Source organism: Salvelinus sp. IW2-2015, unplaced genomic scaffold (assembly GCF_002910315.2).
Source record: "Salvelinus sp. IW2-2015 unplaced genomic scaffold, ASM291031v2 Un_scaffold1068, whole genome shotgun sequence".
NCBI lineage: Eukaryota > Metazoa > Chordata > Actinopteri > Salmoniformes > Salmonidae > Salvelinus > Salvelinus sp. IW2-2015.
In genome coordinates this window covers 208052-235254 of record NW_019942714.1, presented here as the reverse complement: position 1 = coordinate 235254, position 27203 = coordinate 208052, and the positions used below count along the sequence as shown (strand labels likewise).

The window sequence follows — 27203 nt, the reverse complement described above, 5'->3', positions numbered from 1 at the left end:
CATTTTAGAAGGGGAAAGGGGGAGAGGGGGAGAGATAGAGAAAAACAGGGGGAGTGAAAATGAAAGAGAGAGGTTATGGGAAACAAAGATGCAAACTGAGAAGGAGAGTCAGGGGGATAAGGTAAGGGAGAAGGATCTGGAGCGTGAGAGTAGAGAGAAAGAAGAGAGAGGGTGGGGAAATGGGGAACAGATCGAGGAGAAGGGACAACATCAGGTGGAGATAGAGAGGGAAAGGGAGGGGAAGATAGAGAAAGATAGTGAAAAAAAGAAAGAGAAGGAGAGGCAGAGCCAACATCCTTGGCAAGGGAAGAAGACCCAGGGAGAGAAAGAATGGCAGAAGAAGAAAGAGAGAGAGAAGCAAACCCCGAGCCACAGACAGACAGAAGAAAAGAAAGAGAATCAGAGAGAGGAGACAGTAAAGAAGGTAGAGAAAGAGGTAGAAAAAAGAGTCCAAAAAGTGCAGAGACACAGCATAGTGGTGACGACAGATGGGTCAAGTGATAATCAGGACATAGCCTCAACTAGCCCAAGCACTGGTTTGACACAGGGCTTAATCCCCAGACCTCACTCCTCAGGACCAGACCAAACATCCACCTCCATCTCAGGCCCTGCCACCAATCCCAGCCTAGGATCTAGATCAGATGGTGCCGGTGGATATATTCCAAGTCCTTCCTCCAGCTCAACCTCTAGCCCAAGATTTTCTTCCATCTCCAGCACAAGGAAATCAATTCTTAACACAAGCTCAAMTCAAAGGACCATCTCCTCTTTACCTCGCCAAGGAGCCACCAGGTCTGACCCCATCACAACCCCAAGTTCAGGCACCAGCTACAGGACTGACAGAACCATCCCAAGTATCAAAACAAGCTCAAACCAAACAACCATCAGCTCATCAAAAAGGATTATTAGCCCAAGAAACAGACCTTCCCAGAAGCACAAGCCCAAACAAACTATCCAGGCCATCAGACCTGGCCTTAAACCCATACCACCCATCCTGACTAGGTCCTCCAGCCTCAGCTCACGGACCACCACCACCAGCTCCAGCACTGCACGGACAATGACTGACAAAAACCCAGGACCCAGCCCAACAATTACCAGGTCATGGTGGAACCCAAGGCCTAGCACAAAGCCAAAATCTGGGCCACAGCCCAGACCAGGCCTAAAGCCCAGTCACAGCATAAAGCCTAAAGATGAACGAAAACCTAAACCAGGCGAAAAGCCATTCTCAGGCCTAAGGCCTAAACCTGGACCAAAACCAAAGCATGTCCTAAAGCCCAGGCGACCCAGCCCAACCAGCTCCTCCAGCTTCAATCATAAGACTGCTTCCAGAACTGGCTCAACTTCAACCACCACCACTAGCCTTAGCCCTGGAATCAGCTTTACAAGACCCAGTCTACAGACCACTAAGACAAGTACCAACCAAAACAGCACCACACTGGGACACTCTTCAGCCACCACCACTAGTCCTAGCTCAAGGATTACCAGCCCAAGCTTCAAGATGACTAGTTCCAGGCCTGGGGCAAGCAGTAGCAATAGCCCAACTCCAGGAACTTCAACTACTGCTCAATCTAGCCCTAGGGCCACCAGTCCAAGCGCCAGAATTGGGTCCTTGTCGACCCCCAGACCCGGTCTAAAGCCAAAACCAGGTGCAAAGCCTATTCCAGGCCCCAGAACCAAACCTGGACCAAAACCAAAGCCCATACCATCCAGCTCTGTCCCAGAGATCACTCACAGACCTGGCTCAACTCCAGACAACGGCACAAGTCTCAGCCCAAATATCACCAGTCCAGGATCCTATATTACKAGCTCCAGCCAAAGGATTAGTAATACACGCCATAGTCTAGGGAGTCTTAACAGCACAACGCCAAAACACTCTCCAGCAACCACCACTAGCCCAAAGACTTCCAGTTCATGCATCCAGACTAGCTCTTCCAGCTCAAGTTCAACTCCAGCAATTACATCCATCACTAGCAGCAGCCCAGGAACCAGCTTCACTAGCCTCATCTCAAGGACCACCAGTACCAGCTCCAGCCCTAAGATGACATCTGCCCAAAACCTTGAACACAGCACAATGAATACCAGACCTAGGATTAAGCCCAGACCTGGCCTAAAGCCCAAACCAGGAGCAAAACCCATTCCAGGCACCAGACCCAAACCTGGACCAACACCGAAGTCTGTCCTAAAGCCCAGACGACCCAGCTCATCAAGCTCTAGCCCAAAGACCTATCCAAGAACTGGCTCAACTTCAACCACCACCACTAGCCTTAGCCCTGGGATCAGCTGTACAATACCCAGTCTACAGACCACTAAGACAAGTACCAGCAAAAGCAGCACCACACCGGGACACTCTTCAGTATCCACCACAAGGCTTAGTCCAAAGACTTCCCGTTCAAGCATCCCGACCAGCTCTTCCAGCTCAAATTCAACTCCAGCAACTACAACCACCACAAGCCGCAGCCCAATGACCACCAGTACCAGTCCCAGCCACGAGACAACATCTGCCCAAAACCCTGAACCCAACACAGTGACTACCAAACCTTGGATTAAGCCCAGACCAGGCCTACAGCCCAGACTAAAGCCTAAACCAGGCACAAAACCCATTCCAGGCCAGAGACACAAACCTGGACAAAAACCAAAGCATGTCCTAAAGCCCAGACCACCCAGCCCAACCAGCTCCTCCAGCTTCAACCCTAAGACCACTTACAGAACTGGCTCAACTTCAACCACCACCACTAGCCTTAGCCCTGGAATCAGCTTTGCAAGACCCAGTCTACAGACCACTAAGACAAGTAGCAACCAAAGCAGCACCACACTGGGACACTCTTCAGCCACCACAACTAGTCCYAGCTCAAAGATTACCAGCCCAAGCTACAGGACAACTAGTTCCAGCCCTGGGGCCAGCAGTGCCAGAATTGGGTTATTTTGGACCCATAGACCTGGCCTAAAGCCAAAACCAGGTGCAAAGCCTATTCCAGGCCCCAGAACAAAACCTGGACCCAAACCAAAGCCTGTCCTAAAGCCCACAACATCAAGCCCAACTGGCTTTTCCAGCTCTGTCCCAGAGATCACTCCCAGACCTGGCTCAACTCCAGACAAAAGCACAAGCCTCAGCCCAAATATCACCAGACCAGGATCCTTTACTACCAGCTCCAGCCCAAGGATTAGTAATACAAGCCCCAGTCTAGGCAGTCTTAGAAGTACAATGGCAAGGCACTCTCCTGCAACCACCACTAGCTCTCGCCCAAATATTTCCAGTTCAAGCATCCCAACTAGCTCTTCCAGCTCAAGTTCAACTACTGCAACAACAACCACTAGCCGCAGCCCAGGAACCAGCTTCACTAGCCTCAGCTCAAGGACCACCAGTACCAGTACCAACCCCGAGACGACATCTGCTCAAAAACCTGAACCGAGCACAATGACTACCAGACCTAGGATTAAGCCCAGACCTGGCATGAAGCCCAAACCAGGCACAAAACCCAAACCAGTTACAAAACCCATTCCAGGCCCCAGACTCAAACCTGGACTAAAACCAAAGCCTGTCCAAAAGCCCAGACCACCCAGCCCAACCAGCTCCTCCAGCTTCAACCKTAAGACCACTTCCAGAACTGGCTCAACTTCAATCATCACCACTAGCCTTAGCCCTGGAATCAGCTTTACAAGACCCAGTCTACAGATCACTAAGTCAAGTACCAACCAAAGCAGCACCACACTGGGACACTCTTCAGCCACCACCACTAGTCCTAGCTCAAAGATTACCAGCCCAAGCTTCAAGACAACTAGTTCCGGCCATGGGGTCAGCAGTACCAGTAGCCCAACTCCAGGAACTTCAACCACCGCGAGATCTAGCCCAAGGACCACCAGTCCAAGCACAAAAATTGGGTCCTTGTGGACCCATAGACCTGGCCTAAAGCCAAAACCAGGTGCAAAGCCTATTCCAGGCCCCAGAACAAAACCTAGACCAAAACCAAAGCCTGTCCAAAATCCCACACCATCAAGGAAAACTGTCTCTTCCAGCTCTGACCCAGAGATCACTCCCAGACCTGGTTCAACTCCAGACAACAGCACAAGCCTCAGCCCAAGTACCACCACTCCAGGCTCCTGCACTACCAGCTCCAGCCCAGGGATTAATAATACAAGCCCCAGCCTAGGGAGTCTTAACAGCACAACGACAAGACACTCTCCAGCAACCATCACTAGCCCAAAGACTTCCAGTTCAAGCATCCCAACCAGCTCTGCCAGCTCAAGTTCAACTCCAGCAATTACAACCACCACTAGTCGCAGCCCAGGAACCAGCTTCCCTATCCTCAGCTCAAGAACCACCGGTACCAGCTCCAAGATGACATCTGCCCAAAACCCTAAACCCAGCACAATGACTACTAAACCTAGGATTAAGCCCAGACCTGGCATAAAGCCCAAAACAGGAGCAAAACACATTCCAGGCCCCAGACCCAAACCCAAACCTGGACCAACACCAAAGGCTGTCCTAAAGCCCAGACCACCCAGCCCAACCAGCTCATCAAGCTCAATCCCAATGACCTATCCAAGAACTGGCTCAACTTCAACCACCACCACTAGCCTTAGCTCTGGGATCAGCTGTACAACACCCAGTCTACAGACCACTAAGAAAAGCACCAGCAAAAGCAACACCATGCCGGGACACTCTCCAGTAACCACTACTAGCCCTAGGCCGAATACTTCCAGTTCAAGCGTCCCAACCAGCTCTTCCAGCTCAAGTTCAACTCKAGCAACTACAACCACCCCTAGCCGCAGCCCAAGGACCAGATTCACTAGCCTCAGCTCAAGAACCACCAGTACCAGCCCTGAGACGACATCTGCCCAAAACCCTGAACCCAACACAATGACTACCACACCTAGGATTAAGCCCAGACCTGGCCTACACCCCAAACCTGGCCAAAAGCCCAAACCAGGCACAAAACCCATTCCAGGCCCCAGACCAAAACCTGTACCAAAATCAAAGCCTGTCCTAAAGCCCAGACCACTCAGCCCAACAAGCTCCTCCAGCTCTAGCCCAAAGACCTATCACAGAACTGGCTCAACTTCAACAACCACTACTTGGCATAGCCCTGGGATCAGCTTTACAAGACCCAATCTACAGACAACTAAGAAAGGTACCAGCCGAAGCAACACCACACCGGGATACTCTTCAGCCAGCACCAATAGTCCAAGCTCAAAGATTACTAGCACAAGCTACAAGACTGCTAGTTCCAGCCCTGGGGACAGCATTAGCAGTAGCTCAACTACAGGAACTACAACCACCACTAGACCTAGCACAAGGACCACCAGTCCAAGCTCCAGAATTGGGTTCCGGTGGACCCCCAGACCCAGTCTAAAGGCAAAACCAGGTGCAAGGCCTATTCCAGGCCCCAGACCCAAACCTGGACCAAAATCAAAGCCTGTCCTAAAGCCCACACCATCAAGCTCAACTGGCTCTTCCCTAGCCGTCCCAGAGACAACTTCCATGACTGGCTCAACTCTAGACACCAGCACAAACCTCAGCCCAAATATCACCAGTCCAGGCTCCTTTACTACCAATTCCAGCCCAGGGATCAGCTCAAGGACCAGCTTCACTAGCCTCAGCTCAAGGACCACCAGTACCAGCTCCAGCCCTGAGACGACATCTGCCCAAAACCCTGAACCCAGCACAATGACTACCAGACCTAGGATTAAGCCCAGACCTGGCCTAAAGCCAAAACCAGGTGCAAAACCCAGCCAAAGTAGCACCACACTGGGACACTCTTCAGCCACCACCACCAAGCCTAGCTCAACGATTACCGGCCCAAGCTATAGGACGACTAGTTCCAGCCCTAGGGCCAACAGTAGCAGTGGCCCAACTCTAAGAAATTCAACCACTGCTAGATCTAGCCCAAGGACCACCAGTTCAAGTGCCAGAATTGGGTCCTTGTGGACCCCCACACCCAGCTTAAAGCTAAAACCAGGTGCAAAGCCTATTCCAGGCCACAGACAAAAACCTGGACCGAAATCAAAGCCTGTCTTAAAGCCCACGCCATCAAGTTCAACTCCAGCAACTACAATTACCACTAGCCGCAGCTCAGGGACCAGCTTCACTAGCCTTAGCTCAAGGACCACCAGTACCAGCTCCAGCCCTGAGATTACATCTGCCCAAAACCTTGAACACATCACAATGACTACCAGACCTAGGATAAAGCCCAGACCTGGCCTAAAGCCYAAAGCAGGTGCAAAACCCATTCCAGGCCCTAGACCCAAACCTGGACCAAAACCAAAGCCTGTCTTGAAGCCCAGACCACTCAAACCAACCAGCTCATCTAGCTCTAACCCAAAAACCTATCCAAGAACTGTCTCAACTTCAACCACCACCACAAGCTTTAGCCCTGAGATCAGCTTTACAAGACCCAGTCAACAGACCACTAAGAAAAGTACCAGCAAAAGCAGCACCACACCGGGATACTCTCCAGTAACCATCACTAGCGCTATCCCAAAGACTTCCAGTTCAAGCATCCCGACCAGCTCTTCCAGCTCAAGTTCAACTCAAGAAGCAACAACCACCACTAGCCACAGCCCAAGGACCAGCTTCACTAGCCTCAGCTCAAGGACCACCAGTACCAGCTCCAGCCCTGAGACAATGTCTGTCCAAAACCCTGAAACAAACACAACAACTGCCAGACTTAGGATCAAGCCCACACCTGGCCTACAGTCTCGACTTAACCTACAGCCCAAACCTGGCCTGAAGTCTAAACCTGGTCTAAAGAACAAACCAGGCGCAAAGCCTATTCCAGGCCTAAGGCCTAAACCTGGACCACAATCAAAGCCCATCCTAAAGCCCAGACCACCCAGCCCAACCAGCCTCAACCCTAAGACCAGTAACATAACCCCGACCACTAGCCTCAGCCCTGGGATCACAAGCCACAGTTGGCAGACCACGCGGACAAGTACCACCCAAAGTAGCACCACACCAGGCTCCTCTCCAGGCACTACCACAAAGATTACTAACCCAAGCTACAAGACCACTAGTTCCAGCCCTGGGGTCAGCATCAGCAGTAGCAGTAGTGGTAGCCCCACTCCAGGAACTACAACCACTGCTAGACCTAGCTCAAGGACCACCCATCCAAGCTCCAGAACTAGGTTCTGGTTGACTCCCAGACCTGGCTTACAGCCTAAACCAGGCTTAAGGCCTATTCCAGGACCCATACCCAAACCTGGACCAAAGCTCACACCTGACTTAAAGCCCAGACCACCCAATCCAACCAGCTCCCCAAGCTCCATCTCAAAGACCACTCCCAGACCTGGCTCGACTCCAGACATCCCCACTAGCCTCAGCCCAAAGACCCCAAGTCCAAACTCCAGGACTACCAGCTCCAGCCTTGGGATTAGCTTTACAACCCCCAGTTCAGGAAGTCTCAGCAGAACCACATCAAGTCACTCTCCAGCAACCACAACCACCACTAGCTCTAGCCCAAAGATCACCAGTTCAAGCATCCGGACAGGCTCTTCCAGCTCAAGAAGCATCACACTAAGCCCAACTCCAGCAACCAAAACCACCACTAGCCCCAGCTCAAGCACCAGCTTCACTAGCCTCAGCTCAAGGACCACCAGTACCAGCATCAGTCCTGAGTCAAAGTCTGCCCAACATCCTGAACCCAGCTCAACAACCCCCAGATTTAGCATTAAGCCCAAACCTGGCCTAAAACCCAAACCAGACCAAAAGCACAAACCAGGCCGGAGGCTTATTCCAAGTTCAAAGCCTAAACCTGGATCAAAGCTTAAACCAGTCTTAAAGCCCAGACCACCCAGCCCGACTAGCTTCTCCAGTTCAGGACCAAAGACCACACTCAAACCCGGCTCAACTTCAACCACCACCACTAGCCTTAGCCCTGGGGCCAGAACCAGCAGTAGTCCCACTCCAGCAACTACAACCACCACCAATCCAATTATCAAGGCCAGCTCCTCCGCCACTAACCCCAGCCCATCAACCAGCTTTACTAGACTCAGCTCGCTGAGCATCAGCGCCAGCTCCGGCCATGCGACAAAGTCTGACCAAAATCCTAGACCCAGCCCAACGATCACCAGGTCCAAGTGGATCCCCAGACTTAGCACAAAGCCAGAATCTGGGCCACAACCCAGACCAGGCCTACAGTCCAGACCCAGCCTAAAGCCTAAAGATGACCTAAGGCCTGAAACTGAACCAAATCCCAAACCAGTCCCAAGGCCTATTCCAGGCCTAAGACCCAAACCAAGACCAAAACCAAAGTCTGTCCTAAAGCCCAGACCACCCAATCCTACTAGTTCTTCCAGCCCCAAAATCACTCCCAGGCCTGACCCATCTCTTACCACTATCCATAGCCCAAGCTCCAATACTACCAGTTCAAGCTTCAGGACTACCAGCTTCAGCCCGGAGATCAGCATTACCAGCCCCACTCTACGTGACACCAGGACCAGTACTAGTCTAAACAGCACCACCAGTAGCCCTGGCCCAACGAACACCAGTCCAAGCATCCGGAATGGCCCTTCCAGCTCAAGCCGAAGCAGTACAACACTGAGCTCATTTTCAGCAACCAGAATCACCACTAATCCTAACCCAAAGGTCACTAGTCCAGGATCCAGGATGAACTACAGAACCTTCAGGCTCAGCATCGGGACCAGCACCAGCGGTAGCCCAACTCCAGAACCCACAACCACCACTAACACTAGCTCAAAGATCACCAGTTCAAGAATTTGGACCAACTCTTCCAGCTCAAGCAGCAAAACAATCAGTCCAACTCCAGCAACCACAACCTCCATAAGTTCCAGTTCAAGGACCACCAGTATCAGCATCAGTCCTGAAACAAAGTCTGCCCAAAAGCTAGAACCCAGCACAACAACTACCAGACCTGGCCTAAAGCGTAAACCTGAACGTAAGCCTAAACCTGGCACAAAGCCCAAACCAGACCCAAGACCTATTCCAGACCGAACACCTAAACCTGGACCAAGACCAAAGCCTGTGCTGAAGCCCAGACCTGCTCCAAAGCCTTGGCCCAAAACTACCACCCAAGGTCCAAGGACCACTTCCTCCACACCTAGCCCCAAGACATCCAATAGCCAAAGGACTATGACTGACCCCAGCCCACAAACGGCCACAAGCCCTGGCTCAAGAACTACAAGACCTAACCAACAAACTACCCTCAGCTCTAGCTCAAAAATAATCTCTAGCACTAGCTGGAAAATATCCACTAGCCCTGTCACAATGACCACTACTATCGCCAGTCTAAAAAAGACCAGCTCAAGGCAACAATTTAGCACAAGGCCTAGCCCCAAAACTACCACTACTAGTCCCATTCCATTGGCCAACTCTATCCATAGCCCTACAACCCCCAGCCCCGACTCCCCTACCCCCAGCCCCATACCGGAGTCTTCCACCCCCAGTGTGAGAGAACTGCGTGTGAAGACCAGCCAGGTATCTGCTAGTCTGAATGACACAAAGAATACAAGCGGAGGGCCAAAGGTCTCTCGAGGAGGGCATCCAAAGGTCCGTCCTGGGCTAAACCTGCTCACAGAGAAGGACCAGGTAGGCAGCAAGACTAACAGGACGGAGAACCAGCCTCAAAGCCCTGCACAGATTTCACCAGGAGGTAAGATAAATCAATTATATTTTACTTTACATGCTATTGTCTGCTATTTAAATGGAATTATGATAATTACATTGTAATTGATAATTACATAAAGTTTAGTTTGAGCTTTCTTACGGGTTCACTGAATCAAGCCGTGTTATGTATTATTTGGTACCAGGTAGCCTATAGTAGATAGCTACCAAATGTGTTGAATTTTTCAAAGCAAGATCCAGAAAGGCTATTCAAATCAAATTTTATTAGTCACATACACATGGTTAGCAGATGTTAATGCGAGTGTAGCGAAATGCTTGTGCTTCTAGTTCCGACAATGCAGTAATAACCAACAGTAATCTAACCTAACAATTCCACACTACTACCTTACACACACACACAAGTGTAAAGGGATAAAGAATATGTACATAAAGATATATGAATGAGTGGTGGTACAGAACGGCATGGCAGATGCAGTAGATGGTATAGAGTACGGTATATACGTATGAGATGAGTACTGTAGGGTATGTAAACATAAAGTGGCATAGTTTAAAGTGGCTAGTGGTACATGGATTGCATAAAGATGGCAAGATGCAGTAGATGATATAGAGTACAGTATATACATATGAGATGGGTAATGTAGGGTATGTAAACATTGTATTAAGTGGCATTGCTTAAAGTGGCTAGTGGTACATTTTTACATAATTTCCATCAATTCCCATTTTTAAAGTGGCTGGAGTTGAGTCAGTATGTTGGCAGCGGCCGCTAAATGTTAGTGGTGGCTGTTTAACAGTCTGAGTGGCTTGAGATAGAAGCTGTTTTTCAGTTCTCGGTCCCCGCTTTTGAGTGCACCTGTTACTGGACTCGCTTCTGGATGATAGCGGGTGAACAGGCAGTGGTTGGGTGTGTTGTCTGAATGATCTTTTATGGCCTTCCTGTGACATCGGGTGGTGTAGGTGTCTGAGGGCAGGTAGTTTGCCCCTGGTGATGCGTTCTGCAGACCAACTACCTCTGAGGAGCCTTACGGTTGTGGGCGAGGCAGTTGCCGTACCAGGCGGTGATACAGCCCGACAGGATGCTCTCGATTGTGCATTTGTAGAAGTTTGTGAGTGCTTTTGGTTGATGAAAGCGAATTTCTCACCTCCTGAGGTTGAAGAGCGTGCTGGCGCTTCTTCACAACGCTGTCTGTGTGGGTGACCAATTCAGTTTGTCCGTGATGTGTACACGAGGAACTTAAAACTTCTCCTTCTCTCACTACTGACCCGTCATGTGGATAGGGGGGTGCTCCCTCTGCTGTTTCCTGAAGTCCAATCATCTCCTTTGTTTTGTTGACGTTGAGTATGAGGTTATTTTCCTGACAGCACACTCCGAGGGCTCACATCCTCCCTGTAGGCCGTCTCGTCGTTGTTTGGTAATAAAGCTACACCACTGTAGTGCACCCGAAACTTGATGATTGAGTTGGAGGCGTGCATGGCACGGCAGTCGTGGGTGAACAGGGAGTAACAGGAGAGGGCAGAACGCCACCTTGTGGGGCCCAGTGTTGAGGATCAGCGGGGTGGAGATGTTGTTATCCTACCTCACACCTGGGGGCGGCCCGTCAGAAGTCCAGGACCCAGTTGCATCAGGGCGGGTGAGACGCCAGGGTAGCTTGATGAAGAGTTTGGAGGTATTATGGTGTTAAATGCTGAGCTGTAATCGATGAACAGCATTCTCAATGGGTATTCCTCTGTCCAGATGGGTTAGGGCAGTGTGCAGTGTGGTTGCGATTGCGTCGTCTGTGGACCTTATTGGGTCGGTAAGCAAATTGAGTGTGGTCTAGGGTGTCCGCTAGGGTGGAGGTGATATGGTCCTTGACTAGTCTCTCAAAGCACTTCAATGATGACGGAAGTGAGTGCTGAGGGCGGTAGTCGTTTAGCTCAGTTTACTTTAGTTTTTGGGAAAGGAACATTGGTGGCCTTTGAAGCATGTGGGAACAGAGACTGGGATAGGATTGATGATATGTCCGTAAACACCAGCCAGCTGGTTGCTGCGCATGCTCTGAGGACCGAGCGGGAATGCGTCTGGGCCTGCAGCCTTGCGAGGGTTAACACGTTTAAATGTTTTACTCACCTCGGCTGCAGTGAAGGAGACCGCAGGTTTTGGTGGGGGCCGTGTCAGTGGCACTGTATTGTTCCTCAAAGCGGGCAAAAAGTTGTTTAGCCTGTCTGGGAGCAGACATCCTGGTCCTCGACGGGTGTTTTTCTACTTTTTGTAATCCGTGATTGACTGTAGACCCTGCCACATACCTCTTGTGTCTGAGCTGTTGAATTTCGACTCGATTTTGTCTCTGTACTGAGACTTAGCCTGTTTGATTGCCTTGCYGAGAGAATAGCTACACTGTTTGTATTCGGTCATGCTTCCGGTCACCTTGCCCTGGTTAAAAGCKGTGGTTCGCGCTTTCAGTTTCACGCGAATGCTGCCGTCAATCCACGGTTTCTGGTTTGGGAATGTTTTTATCGTTGCTGTGGGTACGACATCGTCAATGCACTTCCTAATGAACTCGCTCACCGAATKAGCATATTCACTGTTATTAAGTTATTAAGATGCCATTTTTTTGGTAAACTTAATAGAATCGGGCTATACAAATACGGCACTACAAATTCTGACTACAGCCTACACAGATGTAGGATCTTCATTTGAGCCAGTTTGCTACAGCAGGAAAATAATCCTGCAGCAACAGGAAATTGTAATTATTATGTGGATTATAATTAATGGACATTTTTGTAGAGGTTAATACATTTTTCATAATGGAAAATCAAGTATGACACGTCTAAGTGGAAATTACAAATTACAAAAAGAAGCCTTTTTGAACCTCAAATACACTACAAGTTTTAAATGTCCTGCATTGCAGAAAAGACATCCTGCAACAGATTGATCAAATTAAGATCCCACATAAGTACAAAAACCCTATTCCTTTCCCCATTGGTTAAGATAAATTATAAACTTCTATTGAAACAGTGTAGCCTAGGTTATGGCAGATAACAGTGGAAATTGTGACTGGAAAATATATTGTTGTGATTGGAACAATGTTGTTCTGGATTTCTTTTTTATATTGTTCAATCAACTTTATATCAGTGTGATATCATCTCCATTATAAATTATGAGGATTGTAACTCTGAAGTCCAAGCGACCTAAGGTGATGTTTAATGAGCCTATTATAATGTGGTGGAGGTTTGAGATCATCATCTTTGTAACAGATGTTGTGTGGTTTGTGGTTATTCTCTGTTAAATTAAGAATMTATATATGTGAGCATGTGCATGTCTGTGAGTGTGTGTGGCTTAAATGGGGATCAAGGTGCAACTGTGCAGAGCATGCTTTTAGGTCATAGTCAGCTTAAACACACATTGTTATTGATGAGTGGCACATATATCAAATAACAAATTAAGTGTCACACAAAGCTATTGCTAGCTTTTTATTAATGTACAAGGCCACTTTAAGCCAAGCACCTAAATGTCTTACCGACTTAACTCTAATTGACATTTAACTGAAATCTGTTTCAGGGACATTTTCTTTAACATAAAAAGACTTCAAATTTATGGTAACCGATAAATCCTAGCTATTTCTGCATGATACAATCATATTCTAATCTTGTGTGTATAGTATCAAATGTGTGAAATATTGTATTTTGTTTGCAAAAAATAAAATAACCTTAATTTAACCAGTTTAGTTTCTGTAGGCCTACAGTAAGAACATGTATATTTGTGTTATGCTGCAAGGCACCTTTTCTTCAACAAGGATTACAGACTACTCCAATCTAATTTTCTCATTCCACTATCCTTCCACTCAACAGTTACCATGGCACCCAGAGACTGCTCTGACCACATGGCCAGGGGGGAGAGGAAGAGCAGAGTCTACCAAGTGACCCCTGACCCTAAGAACGGAACCATTGCAGTGTTCTGTGACATGGAGTCTCATGGCGGAGGGTGGACCGTCATTCAGCTCCGTCAGGATGGCAGTGTGGACTTCAACCGGACCTGGGCTGAATACCGGACGGGCTTCGGTGACCTGATGGTTGGGGAGTTCTGGCTGGGCAACGACCACATCCACCTGCTGACCCGAAACAGGGTGATGGTCCTTAGGGTGGAGCTGGAGGACTTTAACGGCATGATGGAGTACGCAGAGTACAGGCTCTTCCGTGTGGCTGGCGAGCGGCTACGCTACCGCCTGTCTGTGGGTGGGTACTCGGGCACGGCAGGAGATGCACTTCAATTTAGCAAGAGTTACGACCACAACAACCGGTTCTTTACGACTCCTGACAGGGACTATGACCGCTACCCTTCAGGGAACTGTGGGGCCTACTACAGCTCAGGTTGGTGGTTTGACGCCTGCATGGCTTCCAACCTCAACGGGAGATATTATGTGGGAAAATACAAAGGGGTGCGGAACGGGATCTACTGGGGGACGTGGCATAACATATCCACAGAGTACTACCCGACTAATGACAGACAATCTTTCAAGACTGTCAGAATGATGATCAGGCCAAGGGGCTATGCAAAGTGATCTACGGCTGGCTCCTCGGTTGGAGTTCTCAGTTGTTGCAATTCTCAAATAGGGGGGCCGGGGACCCCTATGAGGCCTCCGAGATTTTTCAATGGGTCCATGACAAAAGCAGGAAAAAGCAGATGAAATGCTCAATGTTAAAAATAAGATTTCTTTAGGGAGGAGCACTGTTTGATACGCAAATGGAAACATTCGGATTGTACTGCTGTTTCATATTTTGGGGGTTTATAATGCCTTTTGTTTAACAAGCAATTTTAATATATTCCATCATTTTATTTACTCTTTCAAATATTAAATCTCTGATTCAGGCGGGTCAACAACACCTAAATCTTAACACCTAGTATTAGTGGGCCTCGGAAAAGCCTGCTCTGTTGGTAAAATACTGCCACTTAGTGGTCTGAAACGAAACACCATGGTTTATGGTTTCAAATGGAACACTCAAACTGTGGAAAAGATGTTCAGAGTTCCTGAAGTAATTTATAAGATGTCTTCTTATTATCTATGTAAGGTTACAGTGTGAAAGAATTGTTGGAAAACGGTTTCATAGAAGTCTTTCTCCTGTGACGAGAAAGAGAAATACTCTTTGAGGAGGGTAATGAAGAGATGGACAAAATCTCTTAAATTGTACTGGAATGATTGACTGACGATTGATTGTTGTAATGTTTTTTTATTCTCAGTATTTTTTACGGGAAAAATTAAACGAGGTCAATAAAACAGAACTTAATTCCTTTGTTGATGTGTTCAGTCTCACCATGGTGTTGACTATACATATATAACTTGTAGACTTTCTATGCAAACCTCTCAGCTAGCACGTAAAGACTCTCCCTCCACAGGTATGTATCCAAATATCCTCTTTGCAATGGCCTTTGTCACGTAAAGTATTAAGAGCATAATTTACCGTCTACAACGTAATACGAGCGCCACAACCCACAAAAGTTGAACTCCAGTAAGAACCTGTACAGAAGTAGAGTTGTGGAGAAAATAAAGTTAAAAACAACATTCAATTCAGATCAAAGCAACTTTCCACTAGAGTGATGACAAACAGCATGTAGAGATCATTTCTCCCAAACTCATCGTGATTAGCGCATCTCACACTTCCATCAACATGTGAGAGAAGAACCATTTGATTGATCACTGCCGGAAGGGTGTAGAAAGGCTATAGGAAGGAGAGATGATACAGAGAGAGAGAGTTGAAAGAGAAGAAAAAACGAACACAGGTAACTCAAGTGAAAGAGAACAAGAGAGCATCTGCTAAATTACCATATTATTAAATCAGAAGGCAACACTTTATAATAAATTGAATCAAAAGCCATTGATTAATACATAATTTATAAGGCATTCATGTTCATGATTTGCAGATTATTTGTTCATCTTTACAACTATATTTAAATGTCAGTGAGCAATTGATTAAAGATAAATAAATAAAGTCGCACATTGTATTCAGTTGAAGTCGGAAGTTTACATACACTTAGGTTGGAGTCATTAAAACATCGTTTTTCAACCACTTCACAAATTTCTTGTTAACAAACTATAGTTTTGGCTAGTCGGTTAAGACATCTACTTTGTGCATGACACAAGTAATCACAAATCTAGTSGGTCAGAAGTTTACATACACTAAGTTGACTGTGCCTTTAAACAGCTTGGAAATGTCCAGAAAATGATGTCATGGCTTTAGAAGCTTCTGATAGGCTAATTGACATAATTTGAGTCAATTGGAGGTGTACCTATGGATGCATTTCAAGGCCTACCTTCAAACGCAGTCCCTCTTTGCTTGACATCATGGGAAAATCAAAAGAAATCAGCCAAGACCTCCACAAGTCTGGTTCATCCTTGGGAGCAATTTCCAAACGCCTGAAGGTACCACGTTCATCTGTACAAACAATAGTACGCAAGTATAAACACCAATGGACCGTGCAGCCGTCATACCGCTCAGGAAGGAGACGCATTCTGTCTCCTAGAGATCATACTTTGGTGCGAAAAGTGCAAATCAATCCCAGAACAACTTCAAAGGACCTTGTGAAGATGCTGGAGGGAACAGGTACAAAGTATCTATATTCACAGTAAAACGAGTCCTATATTGACATAACCTGAAAGGCTGCTCAGCAAGGAGGAAGCCACTGTATTTGCCACTGTAAATCTAAAAGTATTTGGTTTTAAACGTACTTAAATATCAAAAGTAAATGTAATATTTTCAAATATAAACAAACCAGAAAGCATCATTTTCTTGTTTTTTAAATTTACAGATAGCCAGGGGCATGCTCCAACACTCAGACATCATTTACAAACGAAGCATGTGTTTAGTGAGTCCGCCAGATCAGGGGCAGTAGGGATGACTAGGGATGTTCTCTTGATAAGTGTGTGAATTAGGCAATTTTCCTGTCCTGCTAAGCATTCAAAATGTAAAGAGTACTTTTGGGTGTCAGGGAAATATATGGAGTAAAAAGTACATAATGTTTTTGAGGAATGTAGTGAAGTAAAAGTAGGCAAAAATATAAATAGTAAAGTACAGATACCCCACAAAAACTACTTGAGCAGTACTTTCAAGTATTTTTACTTTTGTACTTTACACCACTGCTGCAGTGTTAGTAGGCTGATAGTAAGGACTTTTACAGTACACTGCTTATAGTCAGCATGACTCAACATGAACACCATCTATTTGATCCAAGAGGCTTAAGTTATGTTGTCTTGCTCTATCCAGTATTCTGTACCTCTATGTACAGTATTTACCTGTTACTATCATGTACTGTGTCTATGAATGAGTGCCACAGCTTAAACACATTACTTAACCTACAGTACAGTATATGCTCCCATCTAGCTTTCATTTGTCTGTCTTCTCTCATATCTGTTCCCCTGAATTATTATTCAAGGCCACTTGTTTAAGCAACACTGTCCAAGTTTGCAAGTTTTTTCCCCTCCTTCTCCCCTTTCTTTCTAACTGTGGCTGACACTTTATTGCAATCTCAGGGAGAAGAGAGGAAAGGAATTTCCCTGTGGCTTTTTAAGAGATGCAGTGTTTACTGTGTGTGTGTGTGTGTTTGCAGAGTGTGAGCTTTGGTTCCTAAAGCCAGAGCTCGGAATAGAACTTGATGCTCTATTTACATGGCAGAAATGCTATGAAATAAAACTGCAACAACATTTTGGTGGAAAGCTTAGCAAACAACGCATCCATCATGGAATAGGAATCCAATGCAGTTCCAAAGAAGCAATGTGTCCTCGATCAAATCTATTACCGACATTTGCCTTTTGGTAGGCCGTCATTGTAAATAAGAATTTGTTCTTAACTGGCTTGCCTAGTTAAATAAAAAAAATACTACATGTTGTGTAGTCATCATCTAGACTTAGATCCACTTAGTCATAGTACAGTATGGTACATCAGAACGTCTAAGGAAGTTGTGCATTGACCCATTTCTTGAAGTCAGTGCTGTCGTGCTTCTGTAGTAGAGTTAAAATGGTTATCAAACTTCAAATTATTAGAATAGTACACAACGCAGAACAGAACAACCAGGTTGAGGGTCAGTGGCCAAAGCCCGCGAACAGGGATATTCCAAGTTCAGACAGGAGGGGGGAGTCAGTAGCTGAATGATGTTAACATCTTCGGGTTTTGTTTCATTAAATGTATTTTATTTCATCTGGGTGCTTGCCAACATCACCTACTAACCCCTGGTACCGTAGCTCCCGTTCTCCTCCCGTTCTCCTCAGTCCGAGAAAACACTGAGAGAAAAAGGTATGTGTTGCAGATTACTCCATAAATCCATAACGTGAAATAAATAAAACATCCCAAGATTAATGCTGTAAATCTCCCGGGTGGCGCAGTGGTCTAGGGCACTGCATCGCAGTGCTAGCTGCGCCACCAGAGTCTCTGGGTTCGCGCCCAGGCTGGGCTGGGACAGAGCCCAGGCTCTGTCCCAGCCCCGCAACCGGGAGATCCGTGGGGCGACGCACAATTGGCATAGCGTTGTCCGGGTTAGGGAGGGTTTGGCCGGTAGGGATATCCTTATGTAAAAAAAAAAAAAAAATGTAATAAAATGTATGCACTCTACTGTAAGTCGCTCTGGATAAGAGCGTCTGCTAAATGACTAAAAAATGTAAAAAATGTAGATATTGTTATAAGGGAGTGTGAGACTATTGAAACATGTAACTTTCAGTTTTATTGTTGTTATTAATATAGTTTACAGAGTGCTAAAAGTGCTGCTGTTGCTAGCTAGCATGCCTTTCTGTGATGCAGACGGTTAGCTGAGCTGCCGACTGGTGCTGGCGTTGCATTACGGGAGATGTAGTTTGGTCCTCTAAGGTTGAACGGGATGGGGGCGATTTCACGTTGTAACTTGTCTGTGTTGCAGTGTTTTTGTACATGCGTTGTTGTATTTTGGTACTGGCAACACTGAAAGCACCTAGCAATGTATTGGGGATGTGAGACAGGATATGTGTTTTATCTTTCTTCATGCTCCTGTGTAGAACAACTTGTCAGATGGTGCATTGGAGACTGATGTGTTCCTGTCCTGTCTTTTCACAATACTATTGCAGGTATGGTTCTATTGTCTAAGAATTAAGATGATACATTCTTTGTATTAAGGACTGGTTATTCTTTTATAGTATACATTATGGCTTTATGTGTGATTGTGTGAGTCTGAGAACACTGAGAAAGAACAACCTGTCAGATGGTGCATTGGAGACTGATGTGTTCCTGTCCTGTCTTTTCACAATACTATTGCAGATCAACATAAAAGCCTAAAAGACAGCCGTGGTGTCGCTCTTCATTTCTTGGTTCTCCTGTGGTGCATATAAGACCCGCTACACTTCCATATGTCCAATGATTAAATATTTACAGAGCTCTCTGCCTTATCCCAATCTCTCTATTGGATTGTGTGACTTATGCCATACTATCGTATATAAAATAGTATAAAGTCAAGTTTTTTTTAAACACACAAGAAATACGAAATAAGAAAAAAACAGAAAGTAAGCCATTTACAGGGTCAGTGCCAGTGCCACATTTACAATGCAGGGTCAGTGTTGTGAGTTAATTTATTGATAATTCATTGAAAATCTTCCCATGTAATGCTAAATACTGTAGCGCCAGATTTTTCTGTAGTGAGTGCAGAATGACCTCCAGTTCCTTCTCATACTGCTTTAAGGAGTACATTTTTTAACACTCAATGTTAATAAAAATCATACAATGTGATTTTCTGGATTTTTGTTTTAGATTCCGTCTCTCACAGTTGAAGTGTACCTATGATAAAAATTACAGACCTCTACATGCTTTGTAAGTAGGAAAATCTGCAAAATCAGCAGTGTATCAAATACTTGTTCTCCCCACTGTACTTTATTTTTCATGTTTATAGCGATGGCCATCCAATGTGCTTCTAAATTCACAGGTATTAGTTTTTTTTTATTGCTTTGGTACTATTTTCACAAGTATGTGGTAACTTCACCACTCAAACGGATCATCAAAAAGGCTGTTTTTGATGATCACTCAAAATTACACAGTAACTTTTTCACAAAATCTAATCAGTGTTTCATCTAGAAATACATTTCATATAAAGTAATTGCTTTTCACAATGCAATGCTCACAATTTTCATATGATTCTCTTCTCATTTGTTTAAATACATTTGACCATCAGTTAATCCAACTGCGCTTAATGGATAATCACTTAACCATTTGATAAACCTATAGATTTTAAACTGGTTTGTGTTTGGAAAGAATAAACATCTAAATTACATGTATGATAACTGTCATGACTGTCCACGAGAATCCAAATAGGTCAGATCAGGTTTGCAATGAATAACTTCAATCAGAACCCCTCTCACCCTAGAGAGGGAAGGAAAAAACTAGTAGGGGTTAACAACTCACACCCTGTTGTAAATCAAGGGAGAAGATTCAGGCCTYCGCTCTCAAGATTCATCAAAGGAATGTACTTTTCCCCACTGAACCTCTAACACATTCAAAAGTGAATACTGGAACAATATTTCTAACATAGAATGTGGGGAACGGTCAGAGGCGATCTATAGAACACTAATGTTATTTTGGGATGTCATAAAAAAATCTAAAAGAAATACAGTAATTTGTAAAGTACTATATATAAAGTTTCCATACTCTGCGTTGTGCATGTAATATGAAAAATGATGAGTCTTTTTGTTAAGAGAGGGATGTGATATGAGAAGCTATTAGAGATAATTGTTTTACCTAACTTTGCACAGTGAGTAGTTACCGCCCGGAGTGAGGTCAGAGAGTGTGCCAGCCTGCCGGAACCGCCCCTTTCGACCAAACTCTATTATCGATGAGTTAAGAAAAAAACACGAGACCAGAAAAGCGTGAAGCTGCAGCTGRACATTTTAAAGTGGTTTGAACTTTGAATCTCAACACGAGGTGGAAACAAACTCACCTCCCGGACAATCACTGGTACGGCTGATAAGCTGTCCTAAGTAAAGTAWRTTCGAAAGCGAATTTAAGTAGGACCATCCTGTTACTCCGCTCAAATCAAATGTTATTGGTCACATACACATGGTTAGCAGATGTTAATGTGAGTGTAGCGAAATGCTTGTGCTTCTAGTTCCAACAGTGCAGTAATATCTAACAAGTAATCTAACAAATTCACAACGACTACCTTATACACACAATGTAAGGGGATGGAAAAATAATATGTACATATAAATGTATGGATGCGCGATGGCCATGAGGCATAGGCAAGATGCAGTAGATCTATTGCATCTTGTATAAAATACAATATATACATATGAGATGAGTTATGTAGGATATGTAAACAATATTTAAAGTGAGTAGTGATACCTTTATTAAATCCATTTATTAAATGGCCAATGATTTTAGTCTGTATGTTGGCAGCAGCCTTTCTATGTTAYTGATGACTGTTTTTAACAGTCTGAGGGCCTTGAGATAGAAGCTGTTTTTCAGTCTCTCGGTCTCAGCTTTGATGCACCTGTACTGACCTTGCCTTCTGGATGATAGCGGGGATCCTTAATGATCTTTCTGGCCTTCCTGTGACATCGGGTGCTGAAGGTGTCCTGGAGGGCAGGTAGTTTGCCCCCTGTGATGCGTTTTGCAGACRGCACTACTTTCTGGACAGCCTTGCGGTTGAGGGCGGTGCCTTTGCCATACCAGGCAGTGATACAGTCTAACAGGATGCTCTCGATTGTGCACCTGTAAAAGTTTGAGAGTTTTAGGTGACATGCTGTTGCGCCTTCTTCACCACGCTGTCTATGTGGGTGGCCAATTCAGTTTGTCCGTGATGTGTACACCGAGGAACTTAACTTTCTCCCTTCTCCACTACTGTCCCGTCGATGTGGATAGGGGGGTGCTCCCCCTGCTGTTTCCTGAAGTCCACGATCATCTCCTTTGTTTTGTTGACATTGAGGGAGACGTTATTTTCCTGGCACCACTCCGCCAGGGCCCTCACCWCCTCCCTGTAGGCTGTCTCATCATTSTTGGTAATCAGGCCTACTACTGTTGTCATCTGCAAACTTGATGATTGAGTTGGAGGCGTGCGTGGCCACGCAGTCATGGTTGAACAGGGAGTACATGAGAGGGCTGAGCACGCATCCTTGTGGGGCCCCAGTGTTGAGGATCAGTGTAGGGGAGGTGTTATTGCCTACCTTCACCACCTAGGGTTGGCCCGTCAGGAAGTCCAGGACCCAGTTGCACAGGGTGGGGTTCAGACCCAGGGCTTAATGATGAGCTTGGAGGGTACTATGATGTTGAAGGCTGAGCTGTAGTCAATGAACAGCATTCTTACATTGACCTATCCCATCTGGACAAGAGGAATACCTGTGTGCAGTGCGATGGCAATTGCATCGTCTGTGGATCTATTAAAGCAAGTGGGGACAGCAGACTGGGATAGGAAGAGGAAGAAGAGGTGGGCATGGGCCCCATCAAATAGGTGAACATCAGAGAGAGAGAGAGGCAGACGCAGTGGAGTGAAGTACTTAAGTAAAAATACTTTAAAGTACTACTGAAGTCATTTTGGGGGGTATCTGTACTTTACTTTACTACTTATATTTCTTGACAACTTTTACTTCACTACTTTCCTAAAGAAAATAATGTACTTTTTACTCCATTTTCCCTGACACCCAAAAGTACATGTTACATTTTGACAGGAAAATTGTCCAATTCACAAACATATCAAGACAACTACCCAGGTCATCCCTATTGCCTCTGATCTGGCAGACTCACTAAACACACATGCTTTGTTTGTAAATTATGTCTGAGTGTTGGAGTGTGCCCCTGGCTATTCGTCATTAAAATTAAAAATATACAATTGTGCCGTCTGGGTTGCTTAATATAAGGAATTTGAAATGGTTTATACTTTTACTTTTGATACTTAAGTATATTTTAGCAATTACATTTACTTTTGATACTTAAGTATATTTAAAACCAAATACTTTTACTCAAGAAGTATTTTACTGGGTGACTTCACTTGAGTCATTTTCTATAAAGGTATCTTTACTTTTACTCAAGTATGACAATTGAGTACTTTTTCCACCACTGGCAGGTAACTGTTGTATCTAATGAAGTCCGGGACATCGTCGTTGACCATGTGGTAAGAGGCTGACAGATTGGTGTGAATTAATCTGAAAAGATCAACTGTCAATTCGATCATGAGAACATTTCGCCAAGAAACTGGTAAGTCTGCAGGATATACATTATGCATTATCATTACATTTACAGTAAATTACATATTGTAATGCATGTAAATTCACTAAACATGTTACAGTATACTCTATACTACCCTCAGAATTGACAGGAGAACACATGGTGGTGGCCGTATGCTGACCYACCAGCAGGACTGGGCAGTGGTGGAAATGGTGAGGGCCAGGAATGACATACGGCTGTCTGYAATAAAGCAGGCCATTGAGGAGAACGATGTCACCTTTGCCAATGTGTGTTCCAGCATGAAATACATTAACATGTTGCCTGTTGAAAGAATTAACAACCGGGTAAAACAACTGTGGGTCAAGTTTGTTCAGGTACAGCACTATATACTGTATTATTGTTATTATTTGATGCGCATGCTACTTCACAATATATTGAAACTATACTGTAAAAATAACTAACTCCCCCAAAAATGTAGAGGATGATGGTGCTTGATGCTGCTGTGAACCATCACAAGTATATCTTTGTTGATGAAGTGGGCTTCAACCTGGCCAAAACAAGGCACCTTGGGCGGATCATCATCGGCCAACGGGCGACTGTCCAAGTGCCTGTAAAACCTGGGGGAAACATCTCTATGTGCGCAGCCTTCTCTGAAGATGTTGTGGTAGGACATTACTTGGACCATACAATGCTGCACACCTCATTGTTTCTCAATGAAATTGAGCAGGCAGGCAAGGTGAAGGGGTCACCTATGCCATTGTGCTGGACAATGCCAGGTTCCACCATGCTGAATTGGTTCAGGCATGGTTTTGGGCCCATCCCCGATTCATGACCCTATACCAGCCCACATACTCTCCTTTCCTCAAACCTTTTGAGTATTTAGTTTCAGTATGGAGGTGGAAGGTGTACGATCGACATCCCCATGAGCATGCCACCCTCCTGGCCATGGATGAGACATGCAACGATATTAATGCAGACCAATGTCAGGCTTGGATTCGCCATACCAGAAGGTTTTTCCCACGGTGCATGAACAATGACATTCACTGTGATATGGATGAGAATTTATGGCCAAATGCTCAACACAGTCTTGATGCAAATTAATGCGTTCTAAACGTTATGTTTTATTTAAAATTTAATTTGTTTCATCGAATTTCTTACATTTGATTACAGGCAGTACACTTATGTTGCAATTGTGCGTGAATGATTGTAGAGGATGTCTATATTGGATAGATATGGAAAGGATAGATTTTCTGTCAATTTTGTTGGGTAATGTACACTACCATTCAAAGGTTTGGGGTCACTTAGAAATGTCCTTGTTTTTGAAAGAACATTTTTTTTTTAAATGTCCATTTAAAATAACATTAAATTGATCCGAAATACAGTGTAGACATTGTTAATGTTGTAAATGACTATTGTAGCTGGAATTGGCAGATTTTTTAAATGGAATATCTACATAGGCGTACAGAGGCGCATTATCAGCAACCATCACTCCTGTGTTCCAATGGCACGTTGTGTTAGCCTTTTAAAATGCTAAACTTGGATTAGCTAATTGATCATTAGAAAACCCTTTTGCAATTATGTTAGCACAGCTGAAAACTGTAGTGCTGATTTAAAGAAGCAATAAAATTGGCCGCCTTGAGACTAGTTGAGTATCTGGAGCATCAGCATTTGTGGGTTCGATTACAGGCTCAAAATGGCTAGAAACAAAACACTCTCTTCTGAAACTTGTCAGTCTATTCTTGTTCTGAGAAATGAAGGCTATTCCATGTGGGAAATTGCCAAGAAACTGAAGATCTCGTACAACGCTGTGTACTACTCCCTTCACAGAACAGCGCAAACTGGTTCTAACCAGAATAGAAAGAGGAGTGGGAGGCCCCAGTGCACAACTGAGCAAGAGAACAAGTACAATAGATTGTCTAGTTTGAGAAACGGACGCCTCACAAGTCCTCAACTGGCAGCTTCATTAAATAGTACCCGCAAAACACCAGTCTCAACGTCAACAGAGGCGACTCCGGGATGCTGGGCAGAGTTCTAGGCAGAGTTGCAAAGAAAAGCCATATCTCAGACGGGCCAATAAAATATTAAGATGGGCAAAAGAACACAGACACTGGACAGAGGACCTCTGCCTCAAACATCACCAATTGCATGCTATTCTTGGTACCTTAGGCAGAACATCTATCATCTGGCTAACAAAATAAGTGTTGCACATCAACTCAAAGTGATCCTCCAAATGAGAGTTTACAAGATCAAGCAACACATTCTTATCACGGAACCATTTTCCATTGCTTATTGAATCAAAATCCTCAGCGGCTAGTGAAGACAGTTTTCTCTGAGTTGGCTTAGGAATGTCTTTATGTTGAGAGAAATTCACATTCCTTGCATTAGACAGTGCATTAGTGAATTACTTTTTGAGACCAAAGTGGAGAACCTCTACTCTACTTATCCAGTCATATGCAACATGACAAAATGTGTCTTTGTGCAGCAATTTGTTGAGTAATTCTAAACTACAGCCCACTGACAACTTTGATGTCTCAGTGCAGTTTACATGCCAAAGCTTTTCATGACATGTATACCATTTCACAAATGAGTCTTCGTCTGAAAATGTGACTATACTGGAAATAGTCCGAAGTTTGGACACCTACTCATTCAAGGGTTTTACTTTATTTTTACTATTTTCTACATTGTATAATAATAGTGAAGACATCACAACTATGAAATTACACATTTGGAATCATGTAGTAACCAAAAAAGTGTAAAACAAATACAAATATATTTGAGATTCTTCAAAGTAGCCACCCTTTGCCTTGATGGCAGCTTTGCACACTCTTGGCATTCTCTCAATCAGCTTCATATAGTAGTCACCTGGAATGCATTTCAATTAACAGGTGTGTCTTGTTAAAAGTTGCAAACACCAGCAGGCGCTATGATGAAACTGGCTATCATGAGCACCGCCACAGGAAAGAAAGACCCAGAGTTACCTCTGCTGCAGAGGATAAGTTCATTAGAGTTACCAGCCTCAGAAATTGCAGCCCAAATAAATGCTTCACAGTTCAAGTAACAGACACATCTCAACATCAACTGTTCAGAGGAGACTGTGTGAATCAGGACTTCGTGGTCAAATTGCTGTGAAGAAACCACTACTAAAGGATACCAAGAGACTTTCTTGGGCCAAGAAACACAAGCAATGGACATTAGACCGGTGGAAATCTGTCCTTTGGCCTGATGAGTCCAAATTTGAGATTTTTTGTTCCAACCTCCATGTCTTTGTGAGATGCAGAGTAGGTGAACGGATGATCTCTGCATGTGTGGTTCCCACTGTGAAGCATGGAGGAGGTGTGATGGTGTGTGGGTGTTTTGCTGGTGACACTGTCAGTGATTTATTTAGAATTCAAGGCACACTTAACCAGCATGGCTACCACAACAATTTGCAGCGATGCGCCATCCCATGTGGTTTGTGTTTCGTGGGACTATCATTTGATTTTCAATTGGACAATGACCTAACACACCTCCAGGCTGTGTAAGGGCTATTTGACCAAGTAGGAGAGTGATGAAGTGCTGCATTGGATGACCTGGCCTCCACAATCACCTGACCTCAACCCAATTGAGATGGTTTGGGATGAGTTGGACCACAGAGTGAAGGAAAAGCAGCCAACAATATGTGGGAACTCCTTCAAGACTGTTGGAAAAGCATTCCAGGTGAAGCTGGTTGAGAGAATGCAAAGAATGTGCAAAGCTGTCAAGGCAAAGGGTGGCTACTTTGAAGAGTCTCAAATATTAAATATTTTGACTTTTTTTGGTTACTACATGATTCTGTGTGTTATTTCATAGTTTTGATGTCTTCACTATTATATAAATGTAGAAAATAGGAAAAAAAGAAAAACCCTTGAATGAGTAGGTTTGTCCAAACTTTTGACTGGTACTGTATGTACTTTGTTTGCTAAATATGCAAGGTAAAGCTTCTCGGATCTAATTTGATCCTGCCTCGTCCTTTACATTTTTTTTTTTCAAACAAGCAAAGTATGTGGGGCATGGGTTACAGAAAAGCTTTAATTTTGATTGCCTTTTGATTTCTTAGATATTACATGCTCTGTTGATTAGAACCTACAAGGTATTTGCCTATGCTTTTTCCAGAAATGCCCCTCGGTTCTGCTATCAGTTGTTTTGTTGTCTGAGCATTACACTTACTGGAAATGTTTAGACTGTGAATCAAAGGTGTAATGCCCATAGGCATATGCCCCCTCAGATGTATCCTGTTTAAAAATGTACAATTTAAAAACATGTATTTTTTTWTTTTTTTATGTTGATGTTTCTCTGTAATACTAGCCACCTAGCKCTTTTATGATGCTGGCCCAGATAGGTTCTCAAACTCATAACTAGCTCCCAAGAAGCCATTTCAGGCTATCAATGAAGTTAGAGTAGCTAGTGTGTCTTATCTTAGCTGGCATGCCTGCTGGCAAGGTTGGTAGACTTTAGAAAAGCAAGCAATTAC

At 44.8% G+C, this 27203-nt stretch overlaps 1 protein-coding gene and 1 long non-coding RNA gene across 2 annotated transcripts; both read left to right on the top strand.

Annotated features, from left to right (window-relative positions):
* The first annotated feature begins 4632 nt into the window (after window positions 1-4632).
* On the top strand, window positions 4633-14811 carry LOC112069648 (mucin-2-like). Its single transcript, XM_024137001.2, has 2 exons — window positions 4633-9602; window positions 13403-14811. Exons 1-2 carry the CDS (start codon window positions 4646-4648, stop codon window positions 14110-14112), a joined length of 5667 nt encoding a protein of 1888 aa, XP_023992769.1. The 5' UTR covers window positions 4633-4645; the 3' UTR covers window positions 14113-14811.
* A 2984-nt stretch (window positions 14812-17795) lies between these two features.
* LOC112069654 (uncharacterized) lies at window positions 17796-23979 on the top strand. The gene is made up of 3 exons (XR_002893772.2): window positions 17796-17836; window positions 22614-22744; window positions 22857-23979. It is a non-coding gene; the product is annotated as an uncharacterized lncRNA (long non-coding RNA).
* Window positions 23980-27203: the final 3224 nt, after the last annotated feature.